Source organism: Tupaia chinensis, unplaced genomic scaffold, assembly GCF_000334495.1.
Source record: "Tupaia chinensis unplaced genomic scaffold, TupChi_1.0 Scaffold000094_1, whole genome shotgun sequence".
Classification (NCBI taxonomy): domain Eukaryota; kingdom Metazoa; phylum Chordata; class Mammalia; order Scandentia; family Tupaiidae; genus Tupaia; species Tupaia belangeri.
This window is the reverse complement of record NW_006159556.1, coordinates 4,363,227-4,386,883: the sequence shown is the minus strand read 5'-3', so window position 1 is coordinate 4,386,883 and position 23,657 is coordinate 4,363,227. Positions and strand designations below refer to the sequence as shown.

Genomic DNA, 23,657 nt, shown 5'->3' with positions numbered 1-23,657 from the left:
TTAGGGAACAATATTTTTTCTCTACCACCTGATCTGTAGCTACCACTGATGAAATATTAATGGATACACCAGATAACAACATTTTAGTCAATGACAGACCATATATGTGATGTTTAAGATTATTCCATATAGCCTACATATAGAGAATGCTATCTATCTAGGTTTGTGTAATGTATGATATTCACTCAATTAAGAAAGCACATACCCTATGCATTTCTCAGAACATATCTGTTGCTAAGTGATGCATGACTACATTTATTCTATTAGAGAGATTAGTTTTCTAGAATTATAATAGTTCTTTTATTAATGCTTTAATTGGTGAGGAGGTAGAGAAATTGGGACCCTTGTGTACTGTGGTTGGGAATGTAAAATGGTGCAACTGCTATTGAAAACAGTATGAAGGTTCCTCAAAAAAATTAAAAATAGAATTACCATATGATCCAGCAATTTCACTGTGGTCGTATATCCAAAAGAATTCAAAGCAGGCTCTCAAAGAGATGCTTGTACACCCATGTTCATTTACAGCATTATTTACACTAGCCAAGAGCTAAGAGCAACTCCAGTGACAATTAACAGATGAATAAAGAAAATATGGTAGATACATGCCAAGAAATATTATGCAGCCTTAAAAAAGGACTCCTGGCGCCTGCTATAGCATGGATGAACCTGAAGGACATCATGTTAAGCAAAATAAGTCAGTCAAAAAAAGATAAGTACTATAGGATTCCACTCATGTGAAACATCTAAAACAGATATCATAAAAACAGAAAGTAGAAAGGTGGTTACCAAGGGCAAAGGAAGGTGAGAGGAGGGATTAGCATTCAATAGGTATAGAAGTTTAGATTTACAAGGTGAAAGTTCCAGAGACCTATTAGGCAATGATGTAAACGTACTTATGTGTAACAATAATTAAGGTAATAAGCTTAATGTTATGTATTTTTTTATCATAATTTAAAAAAGTGGGAGAAGTTAACTTTTAAAAAAATAAATGTATCAGCATATTTCAAAAAATAAGTTTTCTCAACTGGACTGTTCTGAGATGTCTATCATGCTGGGTGAATTCTCTTTATAATATAAATGATGTATAGCAATTGGATGCATAAATGAATGAATGAATGAATAAATAAATAAATAAATAAATAAATAAATAAATAAATAAATAAAAGTATTGCCTGAAGTTGGAGCTTGGTTTCTTTTGGGGGTTTAAAAAAAAAAAAGATTGAGACAATTTCATGAGCTAAAGAAAAGGAATGCTATTCCAGGCATGGTTAGGTTTAGTTTGTTTGCCTTTTCTCTTTTTAATGCTTTATAGAGGCATAGTTGACATATAATAAACTGTACAAACTTAAAGTATGTAATTTTACAAGTTTTGACACACACATGTGACTGTGAAACCATCATCACAATTAAGATAATAAACATATCCATCACCTCCAAGCGTTGTCTCATGTCCCTTTTTAACTTCTTCCCATGTGCCTCTCCCTAAGCCATGCCATCTCAGACAACCTTTCATCTACTTTCTGAAGCTATGAGTTAGTTGCATTCTCTACAATTTTATATAAATGTAATCTTATTGCACATACTTTTTCTGGTCTACTTTCTTCATTCTGCATAATTATGTTGAGATTTATCCATGTTTTTGCATGCATTAATAGTAGTTTTTACTGCTGATTAGTACTCCATTATGGAGATGTACTTAGGTGTCTTTATCCATTCACCAGTTGATAGACAATGTTTCCAGTTTGCGGTTGTTACAAATAAATTGGCTACCAATGATTGTGCATAAATATTTGCCTAGACATAGTTTTATATTTCTATTGGGTTAATACTTCAGAATAAAAGGTTAGGTTATATGGTAGGTGTATGTTTAACTTCTAAGAAACCATATCAACAGTTTTCAAAAGGATACCATTCTACATTCCCACTAGCAACATAAGAGAATTCCAGTTCCTTTCTCTCTTTTTTTTTTAAGAATTATTTTATTTAACTTCATTGATTTATTTGACCGGAGAGAGACAGAGAAGGAAAGTAAGAAAGAAGCTGCCAGGTCCAGGACTCAAACTGCAGCCAGCCGTATGGGAGTCCAGTGCTCTTAACCACCATGCCACCTTCCATCCCCCAGTTCCTCTCTATCTTTGTCAGCACTTAGTATAGTCAGTCTTTTTAATTTTAGCCATTCTGATGACTATGTGGTAGTATCTCATTGTTTTAATTTTAATTTTTATTTCCTTAATGGCTAATGATGTTGAACATTGTTTCATATACTTATTTGCTATCCATAAATCTCCTTTGGTGAAGTGTCTATTCAATCTTGCCTATTAAAAAAATGTTTTCTATTATTGAGTTTTAGAGTTCTTTATACATTCTGGACAGTCTTTTTACCACATTATATGATTTGCAAATATTTTCCTTTACTTTGTGGTTCACTTTTTCATTCTTTTAACATAGCATATTCTTTTCAAGTACCAGAAGTTTAATTTGGATGAATTCCAATTTATCAGTTTTTTTTTTCTTTTATCTGTCATGCATTTGGTGTTATCAATGGAAACATTGCCTGATCTGGTCACAGTGACTTTTCTGCTAATTTTAAAAAATGCCCTCCAAGGTATTATTTACCCAAAACAAGCTAATTAAAAGTTATTTTAAGTGAGTATTTTATTAAGAATTCCAAAACCCAGTTCTTAAACATTTTAAAAAAAGAATTATTTTCTTTTTTTTTTTTAAGAATTATTTATTTATTCATTCATTTATTTTAATTTGACCAGAGAGAGGCACACACAGAGAGAGAAAGTGAGAAATCAAGCCACCAGGTCCAGGATTCAAACTATGGTTGGCCATGTGGGAGTGTCCAGCACCTTAACCACCATGCCACCTGCTGGTCCCCAAAAAATAATTCTTTAACCTAATTAATTTGTTTTATTTTATTTTATTTTGACCAGAAAGGGGCAGAGTAAGAGAGAGAGAGAGGGAAATTGAGAAAGCAGACTGGCAGGTGGTGTGGTGGTTAAGGGCGCTGGACTCTCACATGGCAGACTGCAGTTCAAGTCCTGGACCTGGCAGCTTTCCTTTCTTGCTTCCTCTCTCTCTCTCTCTGTCCCTCTTTGGTCAAATTAAAATAAAGAAATAAAATTTAAAAAAAATAATTATTTAAAAGAAAAAAAGAGAAAGAAAGGAAGTGAGAAGGCAAGCCACCAGGTCCAGGACTTAAACCACAGTTGACCATGGAGGAGTCCAGCGCCATTAACCACCATACCACTTGCTGGCCTCCTAGTCCTTAAACTTTTAAGATCAATTTAATTTTCATTCTTCATGTAGAAAATGTTTATAGTCACATTTATGGGGTCCTTCGATTGAGTCTATATTCCTATTTTCAAATCTAGTTCATTAAGATCCTGTAAATATTTTAAACTGCATTATTTATAATTAAAAGCTAATTTAAAAATTATTTCACATGTTTAACTAACAAGAAAACCTTCCCCCATACCTTAATAAGTCTCCTAACAGATGCTTATTATATAAGGTAAGACATAAAGTTTGACAAGACTTTAAGTTCTCTTCTTTGTTTCAGGGTGTTTTGTACACATAAAAATGCAAGTCTCAGGGACCAGCAGTTGGCATAATAGCTATGTCACTGGACTCCCATGTAGTTGACCACGGTTCGAGTCCTAGACTGGGGGCTTAAAGTCATGCCAGGTACATGTGCGTGCATGCCCAAGATCCCGAGAGGAGAATGGAGGAGAAGGGATTTCAGCATGGCCATCCTCCCTGGGGGGTGATTTCTCTCTTTCTGTCTCTCTGTCTCTCTCTGTCTGTCTGGCGAGCGCATGTGCCCAATAGCAAAAACCTCTGAAAAAAAAAAAAAAACAAATCTCGACCGTGTTCTCAATTATACTATTTTGGTTAGAAGCATAAAGCTTATCTATTATTCTAACTGACCTATTTATCTTAGACATTGTAATAGATAAAATACTATGTATGCACAGATTTTTTCTTTAATCTTTAGGGTTTTTTTTTTTTTTGAGAGGTTTTTGCCATAGGGGACGTGTGCTCGCCAGACAGTCAGAGACAGAGAGACAGAAAGCAAGAAATCACCCCCCAGGGGGGATGGCCACGTCACAATTCCTTCTCCTCTATTCTTCTCTCGGGATCTTGGGCACGCATGCACATGTGCCCTGAGTGAGTTTTAAGCCACTGGGTCTGGGACTCGAACCACAGTAGACTACATGGGAATCCAGCGACATAGCCATTACGCTAACTGCTGGTCCCTAATCTTTAGTTCTAAAAAAATACTAATATATAGACTTGCTTCTTTTAAACTTTCACATAGTGAAATATGAGTTTTCCTAGGTTACGGGATGCTTACAACTGGGGGATTGCCTTCACGACAAAACATTTTTTCATAATATCAAAAGAAGTCCTCAGCCAGAATACTAGCTGAGCCTAGTGGCATATACCGAGCTCTATTTTGTAGCAACTTGTTCATGAAACAGGGTGCTCTTATAGCCCTATTTCCTTAGATTTAAGTTAAACATTTCTAGTTAGTTTATCCGTAGAGAGGTTATTATATCACCTGATTGGATTTACTTAATCCATTACTATTTTATTCTATTCTGAATCACTTTTATATGGTTCCTATCTGTAAATGCCATAATCTATCAGGATTAAAATGACATGTTAGAATCCTTTTGTGGCTTTGTTTGACTCTGGACACAGTTTTAAGGTCGTGCCAGTTACCTGTGCTAACCAAAAATGTGACTATGATTGATTATGTAATATACTAAATTTTTCTTACTTGAAGTTCTTTCCAAAATCTTTTTAGTTAGGTAACACACAACCTTCAAGGAAATACAGAATAATATGGTTATGTTGATTATGAAACAGAACCTTTGTGATAGTAAAATAATGGCAATTGTATATCTGTACCCCAAGTTACCTAGTACTATGTCTAAAGAAAACAATGGAAGCAATAAACTTCAAAAAATGTTCATAGCTTTTTCTTTCCCTGATCTATTGGTTGAATTCAAGCTTTTTTCACCCTCTTCCCTCTCTCTTCCTTATTCATTTCTTCCTTGTTTCCTTCCTTCCTTTTCATTTTTTAACCTTCTTTAACTTCTGCATTTCCTTCATTCCCTCATTATCTTCCCTTTGCTTTCAGAGCTGACAATCTAAGAAGCTATATAAAGGTGAAAAAAACACAGCTCAAGTGATGATGGGCAGTTTATAAACTTATATCTTTGGGGGGGGTTGTTCATTTTTTAAGCTGCTGTGACACTACATTTAGGTCTGAGATTGAGTAATTGGGATGAGGCAGGGTAAAGAAATCTTAAATTGTTTTTAGCAAAGTTGTAAATTAGAAATATGAAATCTGTCCTGTTAGGTTGTTGATACTGCTTTAAAAAACATGTTCTTTCTATATTTTGGAGTTCTAACAAGTTCTAAACGGAGACATTCATATAGACCCTATTTTTAATAGAAGGAAGTAAAAATTAAAAATTAACAGAGGATTCATAAAATATAATTCAGACCCAATCAAATCAAGCAACAGAGGTATAATTAGTGATCTTTATAGATAGAAAGATCAAGCACTGGAAAAAGTTTGTTATGTGAAAAGCTATTTTTTTTACATTTTCCATGAGTTTTCTGAAGACCCATGTACCACCTGTAACACTCCAGAAAAATTTTCCTCCAACTAGTGAGTATCCCCTAGCCCTTCTGGCCCTCAGTCTGGTTTTCTCCCAGGTCATTCCACAGTAACAATAGTTCTAATTTCTCTTCTTTCTCTTCACTCCACTGCAGTCCTTTCTTCATTTTTCCATCTTGTTGGGATGTAGAGCACATGTATGCACTGGCCCAGAGGGTTTTTAAGCTAGCAAGGCTAAGATTTTAACGGTAGCTGGCCACGTGGGATCTGGCTCACTTAACCATTAGGCTAGAGGGCCAGCCCTCTAGATTTTTAAAACAGATTTTCATGATATAATTCATAGACCATAGAATTTACCCTTTTAAAATGTACCTTCAAGTCCAGCCTCTGCGATGCAGTAAGTAGTGTACTGGACTGTGGAGCTTAAAGCACATTTCAGCCATGGTTTGAGTCCCCAAGACCAGGCTTGAAAACACACCCAGACATGTACTCTTGTGCCCCGGATCCTGGCTGGCTAAAGGAAGGGGATGACAATATGACTGAGTCCCGTGGTGGCTGTTCCTTCCTTCTCTAGCACACACGCGCACACATATTATCGTAAATAAAAGACAACAAAAATTCTACAAAGTGTACTTTCAGTGGTTTTTAGGATTTACACAGAGTTGTGCTGTTCTTACCATTACCTAAATTTTAGAACACGTTTGTCCTCTATGTAGGATTTTGTGTAGCTTCAGGCTGGCCCTCTGTGCAATGCTGCTGCTCTGCCTCTCCCCCTCTTCCCTGCCAGTGCCTGCAAGTGTATCTGGCTTCATGCTTCATCCGTATATGTGCCCACAATGCTCTCCCTGTTGCTTCTGCCTCAGAGTGATAGCCAATCCACTGTATCCACCCCCCCCCCCCCTAATTTTCAGGGAACACATGTCAAAGCACTGCAAGGGGATTCCATTGGAGTTACTTTCACTTCCTTGAGGTAAAAGGAAGGCACCTTCCCACACTCCACCTACTTTGGGAGAGACATGAAAATCAGCATAACTCTCTTCAAAGAACGCCTTCTTGTGCAATCTTCTCTCTACTCTGCATACCATGTATGTAGGCTCTAGAGCTGTGTAACCGGTTCTGTTACTTTAGAAATTGACTACAGGGTACTCTTTCTCACAAGCCACTTCTGTATCTCATTGCTAATAGTATCTAACAGATGCCTCTGTTAAAACTTCCAGTTTATTAATATATTTCATGCTCCTAACTCACATATCTCTTAGAAAGAAATGAAGCTTCTATTTTTCTGTATACACATAAATCAATGTACGATAATACAAGTCAATTAATGAATGGAAGGCATGTGTTTCCATCTGACTCCCAACTTCTACCATGGCTACAGGATCCCTTCTCTACTCCTTACATCTGGGGTGAATAGGCTAAAACCTAGAACCAAAAGCTGAAAGACTTTCAATTCAGACTGATGACTTTGGTCTAATCATCTGTATGCTGGTATTCTGGGATCTTGGTCTTTCCTCATGGAGTAGTCACTACCATTGTTCTCCAGTTCTCTGAGGTTGACCTTGTTGGGCTAGGGCAACTGGTTGTTTTAAGGGTTTTTGTTTTTGTATACTTCCTTCATCTCCTGTGAGTAAAAGACTAGAATTATATTTAAATTAAAGGCTATATTGAGATCTTAGGTAGACCAGGGGCTTAAAGTTTCTCATCATTTATGTGCAGTTTTCACTATTGCAAATGTATTTAAGTTGCTGGTGTATAGACCATCTGTTACCTTTGTTTCCCAGGTAATATGCATGTGTCACTAGCTGAGGCCCTGGAGGTTCGGGGTGGACCACTTCAGGAGGAAGAAATATGGGCTGTATTAAATCAAAGTGCTGAAAGTCTCCAAGAATTATTCAGAAGAGGTAAGTCATTTTGGATAGTTTGTTTGTTTGTTTGTTTTTTGAGTGTGGAGTAGGTAAAAATCAGATATAAGACCAAAGTCATATTTTTGCTTCAATATTTCTATGCCTTTGCCTGCATATAGAAAGGAATACTTTCTCTTATCTCTCTTAGAACTGAAAAAGCTCAGATCGTGTGTATATTTGTTTGAACCTCTTCCATGTGCCTGATATTTTACCAGGCAGTGAAAATATGATAAGGTCAAAAACTAAACACATTTTCTGTCTGTTTGGAGCTTACAGTCCAGTGTGGGGAAAAATCAGCTATAACATTACTTACATAAATAAAGTAAAAAAGGCAACCATAAAAAGGGCTGAAAAAGAGGCTCAGTTACTCTATGAGACTCCAGATCTGGAAGATTTGACTCAGTCATGGGGAAGATAAAGGAGGCTTTCCTGAATAAGTCCCCTCTGCGCTGAGACCTGAGAGACAGTAGAAATTAACCAGGTGAGAGGGAAGGAAAACCTTTCTCTGCAGAGAGAGTAACATATGCATCCCTGTTACTCTCAAATGGGGAAATGTAGGCTTAATAAGTAGTTTGATGCTTCCCTGTAGCAATGGTCACTTGGTCCAAATGGTTGTGTGGCATTTTGGAGCTGGGAAAGTTAGAGTCAGCCTTTGGTTGTCCACAAACATGGGTATCATGCTGAAAAGTGTCACACAAAGACAGTATTTGCTCTTCACACCACATGATGAACACTAATTTGGAACAGCAGGTGGAGAAAACAAGCTTCATCTAAAGGAAGAATCCATCTTTAAAGTTGAATGAATAGGGCCCAGCAGGTAGTGTGGTGGTTAAGGGTGCTGGACTCCCACATGGCTGACCGCAGTTCAAGTCCTGGACTTGGTGGCTTGCTTTCTCACTTTCCTTCTCTCTCTTTTGCTCTCACTCTGCCCCTCCCTGGTCAATTTAAAATAAATAAATATAGTTAAATTTTAAAAATCTTTTTTAAAAAATCGAATGACTAAATCAGTCACAATAAATATGGCAGAAATAGATGAGGATGGAAAGTAGTGGTTGTTCTCAGTGTGGTCCCTGTACTAGCAGCATCAGCATCACTTGAAAACTTGCTTTAAGTGGACATGCTGAGGCTCACACTAAAAACCTCCTGAGTAAGAAACCCTGGCAATGAGCTCAGCAATCTGTGTTCTGACAAGCCCTTTAGGATATTCTGATGCATGCTGAAGTTTGAGACAGAATTGCTAAAGACAAGAATCATGGAAACCTTTTAGAAAGGTGTAGGGATAACCAATTGAGTACTGCAAGTCTAGAGCACAGGGAAGAATGTTTGGGGGTAGTTGGTGAACTTTGTTCTTGATGTTGATGCTGTTTTCCAATCTGAGGGCAGGAGCTTGAACAGAAGTGTGTTAGGGCCCACCCATTATTGCTACAGCCTAGATGTTTGAAAATCTCTGATTAGAGTAAGGATTAATCTAAAGAAAAAATATTTATTTTTATCTAATATCACTTAACAAATCTGGTTTTTTTTTCTTTCTTTTTTAGAGGTTTTTGCTATAGGGCACCTGCATTCACCAGAAAGACAGAGACAGACAGACAGATAGGAAGCCAGAAATCACACACACACACACACACACACACACACACACACACACACCAGGAGGAGATGGCTATGCCGCAGTCCCATCTCCTCAATTCTCCTCTCGGGATCTTGGGCATGCATGCACACCCGCCCTAGTTTAAGCCACTGGGTCCAGGACTCGAATCGCTACATGGGAGTCCAGTGACATAGCCATTATGCCAACTGTTGGTCCCACAAATCTTGCTGTTTTAAATAAACTTTGTTGCTTTGTTTATTTCACTTTCATTTTTTAGAAAATTTTCAAAAAATTCAATAGTATGGGTACTCCAGAGTACAGAGAGAGTAGGTAGCCATGCTCCAAAGGTGTCAAAGGAAAGATGTCATGGCATTACTCAGTTAATTAACAAAAGTCAATATTTAAAAAACATCTCCTTGTCAGGTATGTGTGGAATATCCAAATAAGCAGAAGGTGTCACTGTTACCCTTAAGGGATTCAGATCAGATGCATGTGAAAAGTTTACCGCTTCAAACAGTGTGCCAAAAGGGGAGTAGGGACAATAAATACTACAGATGTTCAGAGAAGGAAGAGATAATACCTCCTTTTATTATGCTAATAGAAGATCACTGCCCAGGTCATGACTCATCCAATATAATGCACATTGTATACTGTAAGTACCTAAGGGTTTTCCTTCTTTCAAATTTCGTAATATTAATAGAGCTTGAATGTCTGAATGTAAAGTTATTGTCATTGAGAGGCAACTATTGCATTACATATTGGCACATTACAGTAAACAGACAAATGTGTTATAAAATTGTGAAGCAGCTGTGTCTTAAATCCTATCTAATGGGAGCTGGTTATAATAAGGCTCCCATTCTGATTCACAGAAATATGAGTAATATAGAAAAGTTAAATTTGGCTTCTCTGGCAGTTTTGAGTTTACCAAGTATGCATTAGGATTGCCAGTTGGAAATTTCTATCTATTTGGAGTAAACAGGTCCTTATTTAACTTAGTATGTCTAAAATCTGTGTATTTGAGGAACTTGTATTTGAGGAACCAGCAGTTGATGTAATGGCTATGTCGCTGGACTCCCATGTAGTCAACCACAGTTTGAGTCCTAGACCTGGTGGCTTAAGCTCATGCTGGGCATGTGTGTGTGCATGCTCAAGATACTGAGAAGAGAATGAAGGAGAAGGGATTGCAGCAAGGCCATCTTCCCCCTGGGGGGGAGGGGGGAGGGTGATTTCTGCTTTCTGTCTGTCTTTCTGACTAGCACATGCACCCTATAGCAAAAATCTCTCAAAAAGAAAATCCCTTGTGTTTGATAACACTATGTCTTCTTGCCACAAGCTCTTCTGACCTTTAGTAACAAACTGAAATAAAATAATAATTAGTTTGCTTATTTTGTGCTTGAGTGGTGTTGGTCTTTGTTCTCTAGCAGATCTTAATGAAGAATACTATGTTAGTGAAAAAAAAAGCAGATAAAACACAGTGGTCTACCACAGATTTTTTTTTCCTTCTAAAATATGTTTTCCTGTCCTAGTTTTCTTTATCTTTCTGTGTCTATTACATAAACCTTTGTTTTGGTTCTCACCAATGGCATTTTTTTCTTTATCAGCTTGAATTTGTATGTTGCCCGTATGTCTTTTTCAGTATATGAGGGCAAGCTTGCTACTGACATTTCTGTAATAAGCATTTCTACTGGAGGATTTCTAAACAAAGCTTAACAGAATTATCTTTTTCCTTATCTTGTAAAGTTTCCTAGCAATATAGGGCTTTTATCTTGTGATTTCTGCTTTCTGTCTGTCTTTCTGACTAGCACATGCACCCTATAGCAAAAATCTCTCAAAAAGAAAATCCCTTGTGTTTGATAACACTATGTCTTCTTGCCACAAGCTCTTCTGACCTTTAGTAACAAACTGAAATAAAATAATAATTAGTTTGCTTATTTTGTGCTTGAGTGGTGTTGGTCTTTGTTCTCTAGCAGATCTTAATGAAGAATACTATGTTAGTGAAAAAAAAAGCAGATAAAACACAGTGGTCTACCACAGATTTTTTTTTCCTTCTAAAATATGTTTTCCTGTCCTAGTTTTCTTTATCTTTCTGTGTCTATTACATAAACCTTTGTTTTGGTTCTCACCAATGGCATTTTTTCTTTATCAGCTTGAATTTGTATGTTGCCCGTATGTCTTTTTCAGTATATGAGGGCAAGCTTGCTACTGACATTTCTGTAATAAGCATTTCTACTGGAGGATTTCTAAACAAAGCTTAACAGAATTATCTTTTTCCTTATCTTGTAAAGTTTCCTAGCAATATAGGGCTTTTATCTTTTTTAAGATTTTGGGCATGTGCACTCACCAGGGAGAAACAGAGAGAGACAGAGAAAGGGAAAGTGAGAAATAACCCATCTAGAGGGTAAGGGTATGGCCATCCTCAGTCTCTTCTGTCAGATTTTGGGTATGTACATACACATGCTGGCTTGATTTTCTTTTGTTGTTTTTTGGTGTGTGCTCTAGTCAGGGAGAGACAGAGAGGTAAAGTGAGAAATCACTCCCTAGAGGAGATGGCCACATCGTAATCCCTTCTCCTTAACTCTCCACCCAGGATCTTGGGCATGCACGCACACGCACCCGGCGTGGGTTTCAAGCCACCTGATACAGAACTTGAACCATGGTTGGCCATGTGGAAGTTCAGCACCTTAACCACCTGCTGGCCCCATTCTTTAAAACAAAATTGTAGTGATTATTACTCATAGAGTAATGATATCTAAGCATGACCTGTTGAAAGATACCATCTTCAAATGAGTTTCTCTTCAGAGGAGAAAAAATATTAAACTTTTAGGAAACATTCAATTCCAAACATTTAGATAATAGATGAGATGATAGTTGTTTCTCCTTTTGTTGTCAGTTTCTTAGTTTTATTCCTTGTAGTTATCAAAATGGGGTCTACAATAATTTCTAACAATTTTTTGGAGATTTTTTTTTTCCTTCTGGCTTTGCACATGATCCATCTTTGTAAATAATTCTATGGTCATTTGAAAAGAGTGAGCATTTTGTTTTTAGTTTGTAACTTAAGCTTGCTAATATTTGTATGCTAATAATTTTCATATTCTGGGGCCAGCAGATAGCTTGATGATAAAGGCACTATACTCCCATCTGATCAACCAAGTTGGAGTCCAGGATGCAGTGCCTTGAAAATCACTCCGCACATGTGCATGCATGCCCAAAATCCCAAGAGGAGAACAGAGGAGAAGGGATTGCAGTGTGGCCATCCTTCCTGCGGGATTAATTGCTTCCCTTCCCTGTCTCTCTCTTTCCTGCGACCACACATGCTTTATAACAAAAACCTTAAAATTTATTTTTCATATTCTTATCACTTTCTGTACTTGATCTGTTAAGTTCGTAGGCATAACTAAAATCTTTCACTATGATTATATTTTTCTCTGTCTTTTTTAATGCATATTTTTATGTAATTTTGTATAATACATGCAGTTGCTAAAGACTAATATAAGTTGACTAGATCTTTTATCTATATAGTTTTTTTAACTTACTGCATTAAATTTTATCTAATCTCTTAATATTCCCTACTGTTTCTTTTTCTTGCCATTACCTAATCAGTAAATATTTCTTCCTTTCTTTACTTTCACAGAACAAACTTTAACTTCCTCTGTGTTGTAATTTACGTATATTTTAAAGAATGTAGATAGTTGGATTTTACTATTTACCTGGCTGAGAAGTTGCTATTCTTTTTTTAGGAGGTTAAATGTGGTCATCAAATAGTGCTTCTCAATTCATCTTATTAGTTTATTTGGAAACACAACTTATGTCAGAAACAAAGTACGTGTGTATATAGGAAAGAACAACCTCAGTTTCTCCTGTACTCTGATTCATTGAGTAAACACTTCTGTTACCAAATGTTCCCACCAGCAACAATTCTGCTGGCCCCTAAAGAGAAAATCTTTAAAGTAAGAAGAGGGAGACAAAAAAAAGATGGATACCTATAAAGAAAAACAATTAAGGAAATAACAGACTTCTTTTTTTTTTAATTTAACTTTTTTTCTTTCTTTATATTTTAATTTGACCAGAGAGGGACAGAGTGAGAGAGAGAGAGAAAATGGGAAAGCAAGCCTCCAAGTCCTACTTGAACTGTAGCTGGCTATGCAGGAGTCCAGCGCCTGTAAACACCACGACTCCTGCCGGCCCCAATAACAGACATCTTACAGCAATAATAAAATCAAAATTTAGAAGAATTAAATAAAAATACTAATTTTTAAAAAGATTTTTGTCTTTGGGTGCATGCACTGAGCAGAGAGAGAGAGACAGAGACAGTGAGAAGGAAAGTGAGAAACCCCCGCAGTGAGGATGGCCATGCTGCCATCCATTCTCCTCCCAGGATCTTGGGCACACATGCACATGTGGTCAGTGTGCTTTTGAAGTCACCAGGTCTGGGACTTGAACTGAGGTCTGCGATGTGGGAGTTCAGCAGCATAACCGCCACACCACCTGCTGGCCCCTAAAACTGCTTAATTCTTAAAAAAATGGAATCCTGGGGCCAGTAGATGGCATGATGGTTAAGATGCTCGACTCCCACATGGCTAACTGTGGTTCAAGGTCTTGACCTGGCAACTAGCTTTTTCACTTTCCCTCTCTTTCTTGTGTGTCTCTCTCTGGTAAACACATGTTCCCTACGACAAATTTAAAAATAATAATTATAGTAATAAATAAAATTAAATGAACAATTTAAAAAACAGCATATTAAAACTGCTGTGAGGGACCAGCAGTTAGTGTAATGGCTATGTTGCTGGACTTCCATGTAGTCAACCATGGTTCGAGTCCCGAACTCCGTGGCTTAAAACTCATGCCAGGTGCATGGCATGTGTGCCCAAGATCTCGAGAGAAGAATGGAGGAGAAGGGATTGTGGCATGGCCATCCCCTCGGGGGGTGATTTCTCGCTTTCTGTCTCTCTCTCTCTGTCTTTCTGGCGAGCGCACATGCCCTGTAGCAAAAACCTCTCAAAAAAAAACAAAAACAAAAACAAACAAACAAAAAAAACTGCTGTGAGAATTTAAAAAAAATTTTTTTTTTTTTTAATAATAGGGTGCTCAGTAGAGAGACAGAGAGAGAGAAAGTGAGAAATCACCTCCCGGGGGGATGGCCATGCCACAATCCTTTCTCCATTCTCTCTCAGGATTTTGGGCACACTTACATATGCGTCCAACTAGAGTTCGAAGCCACTGGGTCTAGGACTCAAACTGCAGTCAGCCATGTGAGACTCCAGCACCTTAACCAGTATGCCACCTGCTGGCCCCAGCTATGAGGATTCTTAATAGTTATTTTTAAAATAAAGAGAAAGGACTAGCCCATCACATCATGGTTAAGGCAGCTGAATTCCACATGGCTGCACAATTTGAGTCCGGACCAGTGGCTTGAGAAACACATGGGTATGTGTATATCCATGCAAAATCCCCAAAGGAGGAAGCCATGGGGACAGGATTATGGTGCTTTCTCACTTTGTAATCACACACATCCCTGCCATCTCTCTCTAGCAAGTGCATATTCCCTCTGGCAAAATAAAGAGAAAAAGTGATCTAACATATAATTCAATGGGACCAGCAGTTTATGTAATGGCTATGTAGTTGGACTCCCATGTAGTCCACCACAGATCAAGTCCTGGATCTGGTGGCTTAAACTTATGCCAGGTACATGTGCATGCGTGCCCAAGATTCTGAGAGGAGAATGGAAGAGAAGGGATTGCAGCGTGCCATAACCCCTGGGGGGTGATTTCTTGCTTTCTGTTTCACTGTCTCTCTCTTTCTGGCAAGCGCATGTGCCCTATAGCAAAAACCCCTCTAAAATATAATTCAGTCTAGAATAACACTAAAAGAACTATAATATTTGCCAAATATATAATTTAATATTTTCTTAGAACCAAATTAAAAAGTAAAAATTAATTTACTTTTTTAAGAGATAAAATTAATTTTAATAATATATTTTATTTATTTCAGTATATTAAAAATATTGTTTCAATATGTAATTAGTGCAAAAAAAGTATTAATTAGATGTACATCTTTTTTGTACTAAGTTGTCAAAATATATTTTACATTCATGGTACATCTCAATTCAGACTTTACATTTTGTCAGAAATTATTTAGATTCCATAAAACATACAGATAAGAAAGTTGGTTTACAAACTGAGATTGTCCCAAGCATACATAAAGAGTTTCTAATATTTGGTTAAGTATTTAGTTATTTTCCAGTTTGATCAGAGATAGAGAAGGAAAGTGAGAAATGAAGCCACCAGGTCTGGGGCTCAGACCGTGGTCAGCCATGTGGAAGTCCAGCACCTTTAACCACCATGCCACCGGCTGGCCCCACATTAGCCACATTTCAAGCTCTTAAAAGGCCATGTGACTAATGGCCACTATAGAAATGTGCAGGTGGAATCTGATGCCTTTTAAACCTAACATTCAAGATTGAGGTCAAAACAAAAACATTTTCATGCATACTTTCAAAACTGACAGTACTTGCTATCAATAAACTTTATTGAAGAAATTACTAAAAGATGTACTTCAAAAAAGAAAGGAATTTAACCCAGAAAGAAGAAAAAAGGTTCAAGAAGGAATGAAAAGCAAAAGAAATTAGTCAACTTGTTTGTAAACTTAATCATCAACTGTCAATAATGATGTCAAGTTTAAAATCATAAATAAAATAATAATATATAAGATCGGTGAGGTAATAGGAGTTAAAGCAGGTGAATGGTTTGATTCTGTTCATGAGCATGATAAGAATGCTAACTCTATAATCTGTATAGTTAAATATCCTGAAAGTAGGATAACCACAACACAAAAACAGAAAATGTACAGCTTCCAATCCAAACAAGAATGAGCAGCACAATTAATGCAAAAGAAGAGAGACAAAGTACTGAACTTCAAATTGACTTTCAGGGGTTTTATAAAAACCTTTATAGAGGGACCGATAGGTGATGTGGTGATAAGGGCACTGGACTCCCACATGGTTGACCGCGGTTCAAGTCCCGGACCTGGTGGCTTGGTCTCTCTCTCTCTCTCTTGCTTTCTCTCGCTCTGTTCTTTTCTGGTCAAATTAAAATAAATAAATAAAATTAGATTACGTTATTCTTTAAAAAAAACCTTTATAGAAAATATATAAAGTTTTTACGGCTTAAAAGTTTTTAAAATTAATATCTGTATAGTGCATGTGGCTTTAAAAAGACCAAATCCTAACCGGTGACTTTGTATAGCATTCTACAGTGAGAAAATCTCTCCAAAAAAAAAAAAAAAAAAAAGTTTTTAAAATTAATATCTGTATAGTGCATGTGGCTTTAAAAAGACCAAATCCTAACCGGTGACTTTGTATAGCATTCCTCATTATCTGCAGTCATAATTTTGTTGATTAAGAGGGTGTATCAGTTGTCTTTGACATGCTGCATCTTGCCCTGCACTCATAAAGCCAAAATTAACAGGTCCTTCAAGTTAAATGTGTTTGAACCAGATAAAATTACCCCATTTGTTCCCTGGAAACAAACTATAAAACATGAAATTAAATTTAATATCTAGCCTTCTTAAAATGAATAATGTAGGTTGTTTGACAGGTGTTTGAAGCACTTGTAATACTACCCCTTTCCCTCAAAACAGTCAATTCACTGTGTTTTAATTTGAAATTATTTTTTACTTTAGATGTTCTCAACAGACAGTTGTATAAAGTTAGAGTCATACATTTAGAAGAGAAGGTTGCTACTGGCTGTGCTCCCTAGTCCCATCTTTGTTGATAAGTGCAGTTTTGCTCGCTATATTTGTTGTTTTAATTTTTTTATACTTACAGGAATCTTTTTCATGCTGAGATATAACATATATAGTAAACAGCATTATTCTTTATTATACAGCCTGACAAATTGCATGAATGTTCACACTCGTATAACCAAGACAGAGAGTATCTGCAGCACCTGGAATGCTCTCATCATACTCCCTCCCAGTCAATTCTTGGTTACCAAGGGTAACCACTATACTATGACTGAGTTCTGCCTGGTTTTAAATATCATATACATAGAATCATATAATATAAACTTTGTTGTATTTGACTTACTTTATTTGACTGTGAGATTTTTTCTATATTATGTCATTTCAGTTTTTAAAGAAAAACTTTATAATTGTTTCTCAATTTATTTTTTCAAATATAGTAATTAAAAAGTTTTATGCCTTCTACCATTTAGTAACAAATTAATAGTTTTACTTTTTTGGTGTGGTGTATATTAATGATGATTAACAGTTTTACAAGAAGCAGGCCCTAGTATTATTTCTTCTTCTTCTTCTTCCTCTTCTTCTTCTTCTCGTTCGAGAGAGAGAGAGAGAGATTTATGCTATAAGATGCATGTACTCACCAGAGAGTCAGAGAGACAGAAAACAAGAGGTCACATCACCCCACCCCACCCCACTCCAGGACAGATGGCCACACCACAATCCCTTCTCCTCCATTCCCCTCCTTGGATTTTGGGCACATGTGGCTGGCGTGAGTTTCAAGCCCCTGGGTCCAGGACTCAAACTACCATCAGCCATGTGGGAGTCCAGCCTCTTAACCATTACACCACCTGCTGGCCCCCTAGTATTTCTTCGTTTTATTTATTTAATTTTTAAGAGAGCTTTTTCTTGTAGGGCTCATGTACTCACCAGAGAGACAAAGAGATAGAAAGCAAGAAATCACCCCCCGGGAGAGATGGCCTTGCTGCAATCCCTTCTCCTCCATTCTCCTCTCAGGATCTGGGATGCACACACATGCGTGCCTTGCGTGAATTTCAAACTGCCAGGTCCAGGACTTGAGCCGTAGTCAACTACGTGGGAGTAAAACAATGTAACTATGAGGCCATCTGCTGGTCCCAATATTTCTTCTTAAAAAATGAAATTATCATTCCAGTAATTCACCCTCCCCCTCTTCACTTTGAGAAGGAAATGACTTTATAACATAAGCAGGCAGATGAAACTGAAGAGTAGCAGAGAATGGCATTAGTGATCAGAAAATTATTATGGTTAGGAACCAGCAGATGGTGTTTTTTTTTCAGTCCCTGTATAAATTTTAGGTCCTTGGAAGTAAAATGAAGCTGCTGAGTTCATTCTTTTTTTTTTTTTTAATAATAATTTAATTTTTATTTCTTCTTATTTTTTAACTTGACTGGAGAGAAAGGGAAGGTGAGAAAGCAAGTTGCCAGGTCCAGAACTCGAATCATAGTTGGTCATGTGGAAGTCCAAAGCCTTAACCACCACACCACCTGTTGGCCCCAGTTGTTTTATTTTTTTTTTTTAAAGCACTTAAAGCACACTTTTTTTTTTTAAATTCTGCAACCTAAAATATTACATACATATAGAATAGTTTGCTGTCAAAGTTTGGATCCTTCTCAGGAAAATAAATATTGGTATTAATCCCAGGATCTTATTTAGGTACTGGTTGATTGCTTAATGACTTATTCATAGAATGGTTAAAGAAATCAAAGATAGTCATCCTAATACTAGAGCAAATACAGTACTGATATTTATTGGATTTATAGAAGTGTTGGAGAAGAAACAAAATGCCTAAGAAGTTTATTTGTAATTTGCTTTACTTTGGGAACAAGGTAGATAACATTGTTAGGTGGCATAGGGGAAAAGAATGATCTTTTCCTTACCCATTAGTAAGTTCATGGCTGAGACTCCAGTAACAAAAGGCAGATTAACAAAGGAAAAACATAAATTTATTTCATGTAAGTTTTAAATGACATGGGAACTTTTGAAAATGAGGGCCTACTGTATCTTTTTATGCTAAGTTTGATGGAGAAGTAGATAGTTGTGTACCTGTATCTTTACAGTAGCGAAGCTCCTGTCTTCCATGTATAAGGAAGGCACTTCTTGAATGAGGATCTTAAAACCTACTTCAGAGAAGAGCAGGAGGTCTGGAGAGTGGCATTCGTGCTTTTGCAGTATTCTCACACGCAAGGGCAGCATGTGCTAAATTCCATCAGTGGGTGCTTAGATGGAGTGTTGCATTGCTGTAACTTGACGCCCAATGTGACAGTATTGGGAAGTGGGGTCTTCTTAGAAAGTGTTTGGGACAGGAGAGTGCATCCATTTTGAATAATAAGCACAGGCTTCCAAGGGGGAATGAGTTCTTTTTAATTAGTTCCCTCAAGGTTATTATAAATGTCAACTGATTACATACAAATTTTTCTTTTTGCACCCACCTGCCTTCCTTTCTACTTCTCTCGGCCGTGTTGTGCCCAGAGGCTGGCCAGATACCAGCTTATTCTTTTGGGCTTTCCAGCCACCAGAATCATGTGACACATAAACCTTTTATAAATCACCTAGTCTCAGGTATTCTGTAATAGCAGCACTAATAGACTAAGGCAGTGGGTAAGGCACTTTACTTTCTACATGTCGGTGGCATCCTCTAGAGCCTTTTAATCAGCCTCCCCCTCTAAATAGAAAGGAGCTCTTTAGGTCTCATTTGTAGTCTAAAATTATTTATAATAGTCATTCCGCCATTCTAATACAATGACTTTATTACAAGTTGGGTAAAATAGTTACTGTAACACTTTCTGGCTTCTATCTCCTGTAAAATGCCCCACCCATAGCTTTATAAGCTGTAAAAGACAAAAATGTTAAAAGCACTAGGGAAGAATATAAAGTCATCTGTATTCCATCTTATGATGTACCTAGTATCAGTTAATTGGCATAGAACTGGAGCAAGAGTGGGTCAAGAGGAAACTTAATTAAGTTATGAAATCATTAAACACATGCCCTAATAAGGACAGTGGTTCATATATGTTGTAGGCAAGATTGGTGAGCACATCTGAAGCCCAGAAAGTCTTTTAGAGCTTCTGGTGTTTGAAATTTGAGAGAAAACTTTGCCTTTCTTCATAATGGAACTCAAACAAACAAATAAACAAAACAATCTTTTTTGTGACCAGCAAAGTCTAAATTACTATTTAATTCTTATAGCAGAGCAGACCAGAAGGACATCTTTGAAAGGTTATGGACCTGTGGACTTGATATTGCAAGCAATTGTTTTTTTTTCTTTTCAAGTATTTCAGTTTCATTATTGTAATGGCATTAAACCTAATCTTTAGAGAATTCATAATTTCTATCCTTAAGCTACTTAGATTTTAGAAAAAATGCGTGAAAAAAATGCAAAAGCATTTTGTGTTTTGGCACATAATTTTGAGGAGTACAGTATATTTATTATTTATTTATTTATTTATTTATTTATTTATTTATTTATTTATTTATAATTCCAGATATTTTGTTCATGCATACTTGCATATGGGGGAGAGAGAGCAGAAGTACACCCTTGAGGAGCCTGGTCACACCACAATTCTTTTTCCTCTGGGTCGCCATCCTTTCAGGATTCTCGGTACACGCACTTTTGTAAGCTGCCAGTCTGAGATTCAAACTGTAGTCGGCCATGTGCAATCTGGCTTCATCTGCACAGTACTTAATCAGTGTGCTATGGGACCACTCCTGTAGTGCAATTTTTACTGATGAGGAAGAAAAAGTTAGTGGACAACGTGGAAGTCAAAGGAAAATCAAAGAGGAAGAACTTGATATTTCAAAGGAATAAAGGGAACAGGCTCCTCAGGATAGGAAAAAGAAAGAAAGGAGTAGATGAAAGGAACTGCTACTATTTCTTTCATGTTGCTTGAGTCTGGTAGCCAAGGAGGCTTGCTGAAGAAGGTAAATTATTTATAGACCTGCTTCCCTCTATTCACAAGGTCCAACTATTTAAGCTCTGTTACTTTTAAGAATAATAACCAACTTGGTTTTTACTAACATAGATGACCCATATATCACTTGTTAAACTCAGATCTCATTAGTGTTTCATTACCAGGTTGCATAGTTTTGGAATTACCTCAGGAGTCTTTTAAGCACACAACAAAACGAAACTAGTAGAGGCCTAGTAGAAGCCATACCAAGATTCCTCATGGTTGTGTTTTAAGCAAATGGCTTACATGTATTTAGTCATTAAAACAATAAAATGTATGTGAGTGGTTGTGTCACCCTTAAGAAATAAAAGTATCTTTTACCTCCTATTTTGTGAAGAAAACACTTATAAAATAGCGTTTTATAAATAGCGTTTGATTTGGAGTATGATGTTTGCATAATTTCATGGTATCAGAATGCTACTTCTATATATAAAAAAATTCTAAAACTGTGTATTTCACATATGTAAATAAATATCTTGTATCCAAATAAATATTTTGATTTAATAACTTACGTTATATCCAAAGACAATGACTAGGTACAGTAAGATACCAATTTGACACATGTAGTTATTTACCAATTTGACACATATAGTTATTCACCTTTTCATTTAGTGGCTTAATTGTCAAATCTTAAGAAAATTGTTCCAAATTAGGGATCTATGCTAACTAGGAATGCCATGTAATAAACAGAATATTTGTAGAAGAGATATTCCTCAAGAAAAAAAGTTCGTTTATTTTTTTCATTCATAAGGGGAGAGAGAGAGACAGGGACCCCAACAGGATGTTCTCCCACCTCAATCCTTCCTCTAGCCCTCTGGCCAGCCAGGATCACAGGTGTTCAGGTTGATCCGGGAACTAAAGCCAGGGCCTCCAAGGAATTAATTTTAACTAAAGAACAAATTAATATTTTAGGATATTTTGCTCCTTAAATCATCTGCATTTTTAATATGAGTTCTAGGTAAGAAGTATTCCCCAAAATTCCCACAGATTTGGAATGGAGCAGTTTGAGAATTTAACCTGTTATTCTGAAATTTCAGTACTTGTCATATGTGGTATATTCCTTGCCTTTCATTGTGCAGAAAAAGGTAAGCAGGTCATTGAGTCTACCTATTGAATTTAAGTAGCGACTCTTAGAAGTATTGTCTACAAATGGTATCATTAGAGAAAAGTTTCATTAAGCAATAATAGTTAATTTTATGTAGTATTTACTCTGTGCCAGGAACTGCTCTATTTTTTTTTTTCATTAATCCTACAGCAGTCATATCTATATGCAGTAACTATTTCTACAGATAAGGAAATTTAGGCACAGAGATAGTGTAAACTGTAAATGTCAAACCTAATCTTTTCAACCCAAGGACTCTGGCTTAGTCTATAATCCTAACCATTGTACTATATGTACTGTTGCTCTTAATTAAATGAGATTTCATATTAAATTAATAAAGTTAGATATTAAAAAGAATAAAATAGACAGTTTCTCTGATATCTTTTCAGATCTTCTAGGTGAGTTTAGAGATTTGGACAATTAGTAAGGTCTGGGACCTACTACACCAAAATATATGTTTCTGAGGCTTATAGGATATATTAAATCTTAAATTATTGGCTATATCTAGAACATTTACATGACATATTAATGTCTCTGAAGAGACCGTCATTATTACTTTGCACTATTATAGATATCAGTTCCAATTATTTACACATTTTTTTTTATTTTCAAAAGGAATTAACTGTTCTATCTTGTTCTGTATTAGACAATCCAAAGTTTTAAAAGAGTAGTAATGGGCCCAGCAGATTGCATAGTGGTTAGGGGCACTGGACTCCTACATAGCGGACCACGGTTTGAGTCCTGGACCTGATGGCTCTCTTTCTCACTTTCCTACCTCTCACTCTGTCACTTTCTGGCCAAATGAAATAAATAAATAAATAAGGTAAGCTAAATAAAATAATCTTTTTTAAAAAAAGAGTAGTAACAAATTTATGAGGAATTAATAATTTATTCATTTGCAATACTGAAATTTCCAGTGAAACCTTAAATAATTTATCATAAAACAATTCTATTAAGAAAAATATTAAAATCTAGAGGAATTATTCTAAACCTTTTCCTTTTGTGGTGCATTAAATTCTACCAAATGATTGATTTAAGTTTGTATATTTTTCTACATATAAGAACTGAATTTTGAAGGTTCCACATGGCTCCAGCAAACTAGATTTTTCAAGGAATGAAGATTTTCTACTGATAATTCAACCTCCAACAAATGAGCTAGTGGCAGAAGAAGCCGGGCCTTCAGAAGAAGGTTCCACATGGCTCTAACGAACTAGATTTTTCAGGGAATGAAGATTTTCTGCTGATAATTCAGCCTCCAACAAACCAGCTAGCGGATGAACTTCAAGAATTTGAAAGAAACACACCATCCATCAGATGACAAGAAATCACCGCTGGATCACGAGAAATATGGGAAAATGAGAAAATACCTCTCCTTCAAGGGAAAAGAGTAACTCTTCTTCATCGCAATTGGGTGAAAATCATGGAAATGTCTGATAAGGAATTTAGAGCATTCATAATGTTGAAGCTGACAAAGATGGAAGAGAAGAGAGATAATGAACTGATAAAGAGAAAGGAGAAAGAAGTTGATGAGTTCCAGGAGATGAGGAAATTCTTGCAAGATCTAACAGAGGAATTACACACTTTACAAAAGACTCAAACGGAACTGCTAGAGATGAAGTCTGTAATACGAGAAGTAAAAATCTCCCTTGAATGTATTAAAAGCAGACTAGATCATTCAGAAAATAGAATCTCAGAT

The 23,657-nt window shown here is 36.5% G+C and overlaps 1 protein-coding gene across 9 annotated transcripts in view; it reads left to right on the top strand.

The window, feature by feature from the left end:
- PTPN13 (protein tyrosine phosphatase non-receptor type 13) overlaps window positions 1-23,657 on the top strand; it is a 217,226-nt gene that overhangs the window by 38,121 nt on the left and 155,448 nt on the right. For all 9 annotated transcript variants that reach the window (XM_027769869.1, XM_027769867.1, XM_027769870.1 and 6 more), the window contains exon 2: window positions 7,423-7,542. In XM_027769869.1, coding sequence (XP_027625670.1) covers window positions 7,428-7,542 — 115 coding nt within the window. In that variant the 5' untranslated portion in view covers window positions 7,423-7,427. The remainder of the gene's footprint in view (window positions 1-7,422; window positions 7,543-23,657) is intronic.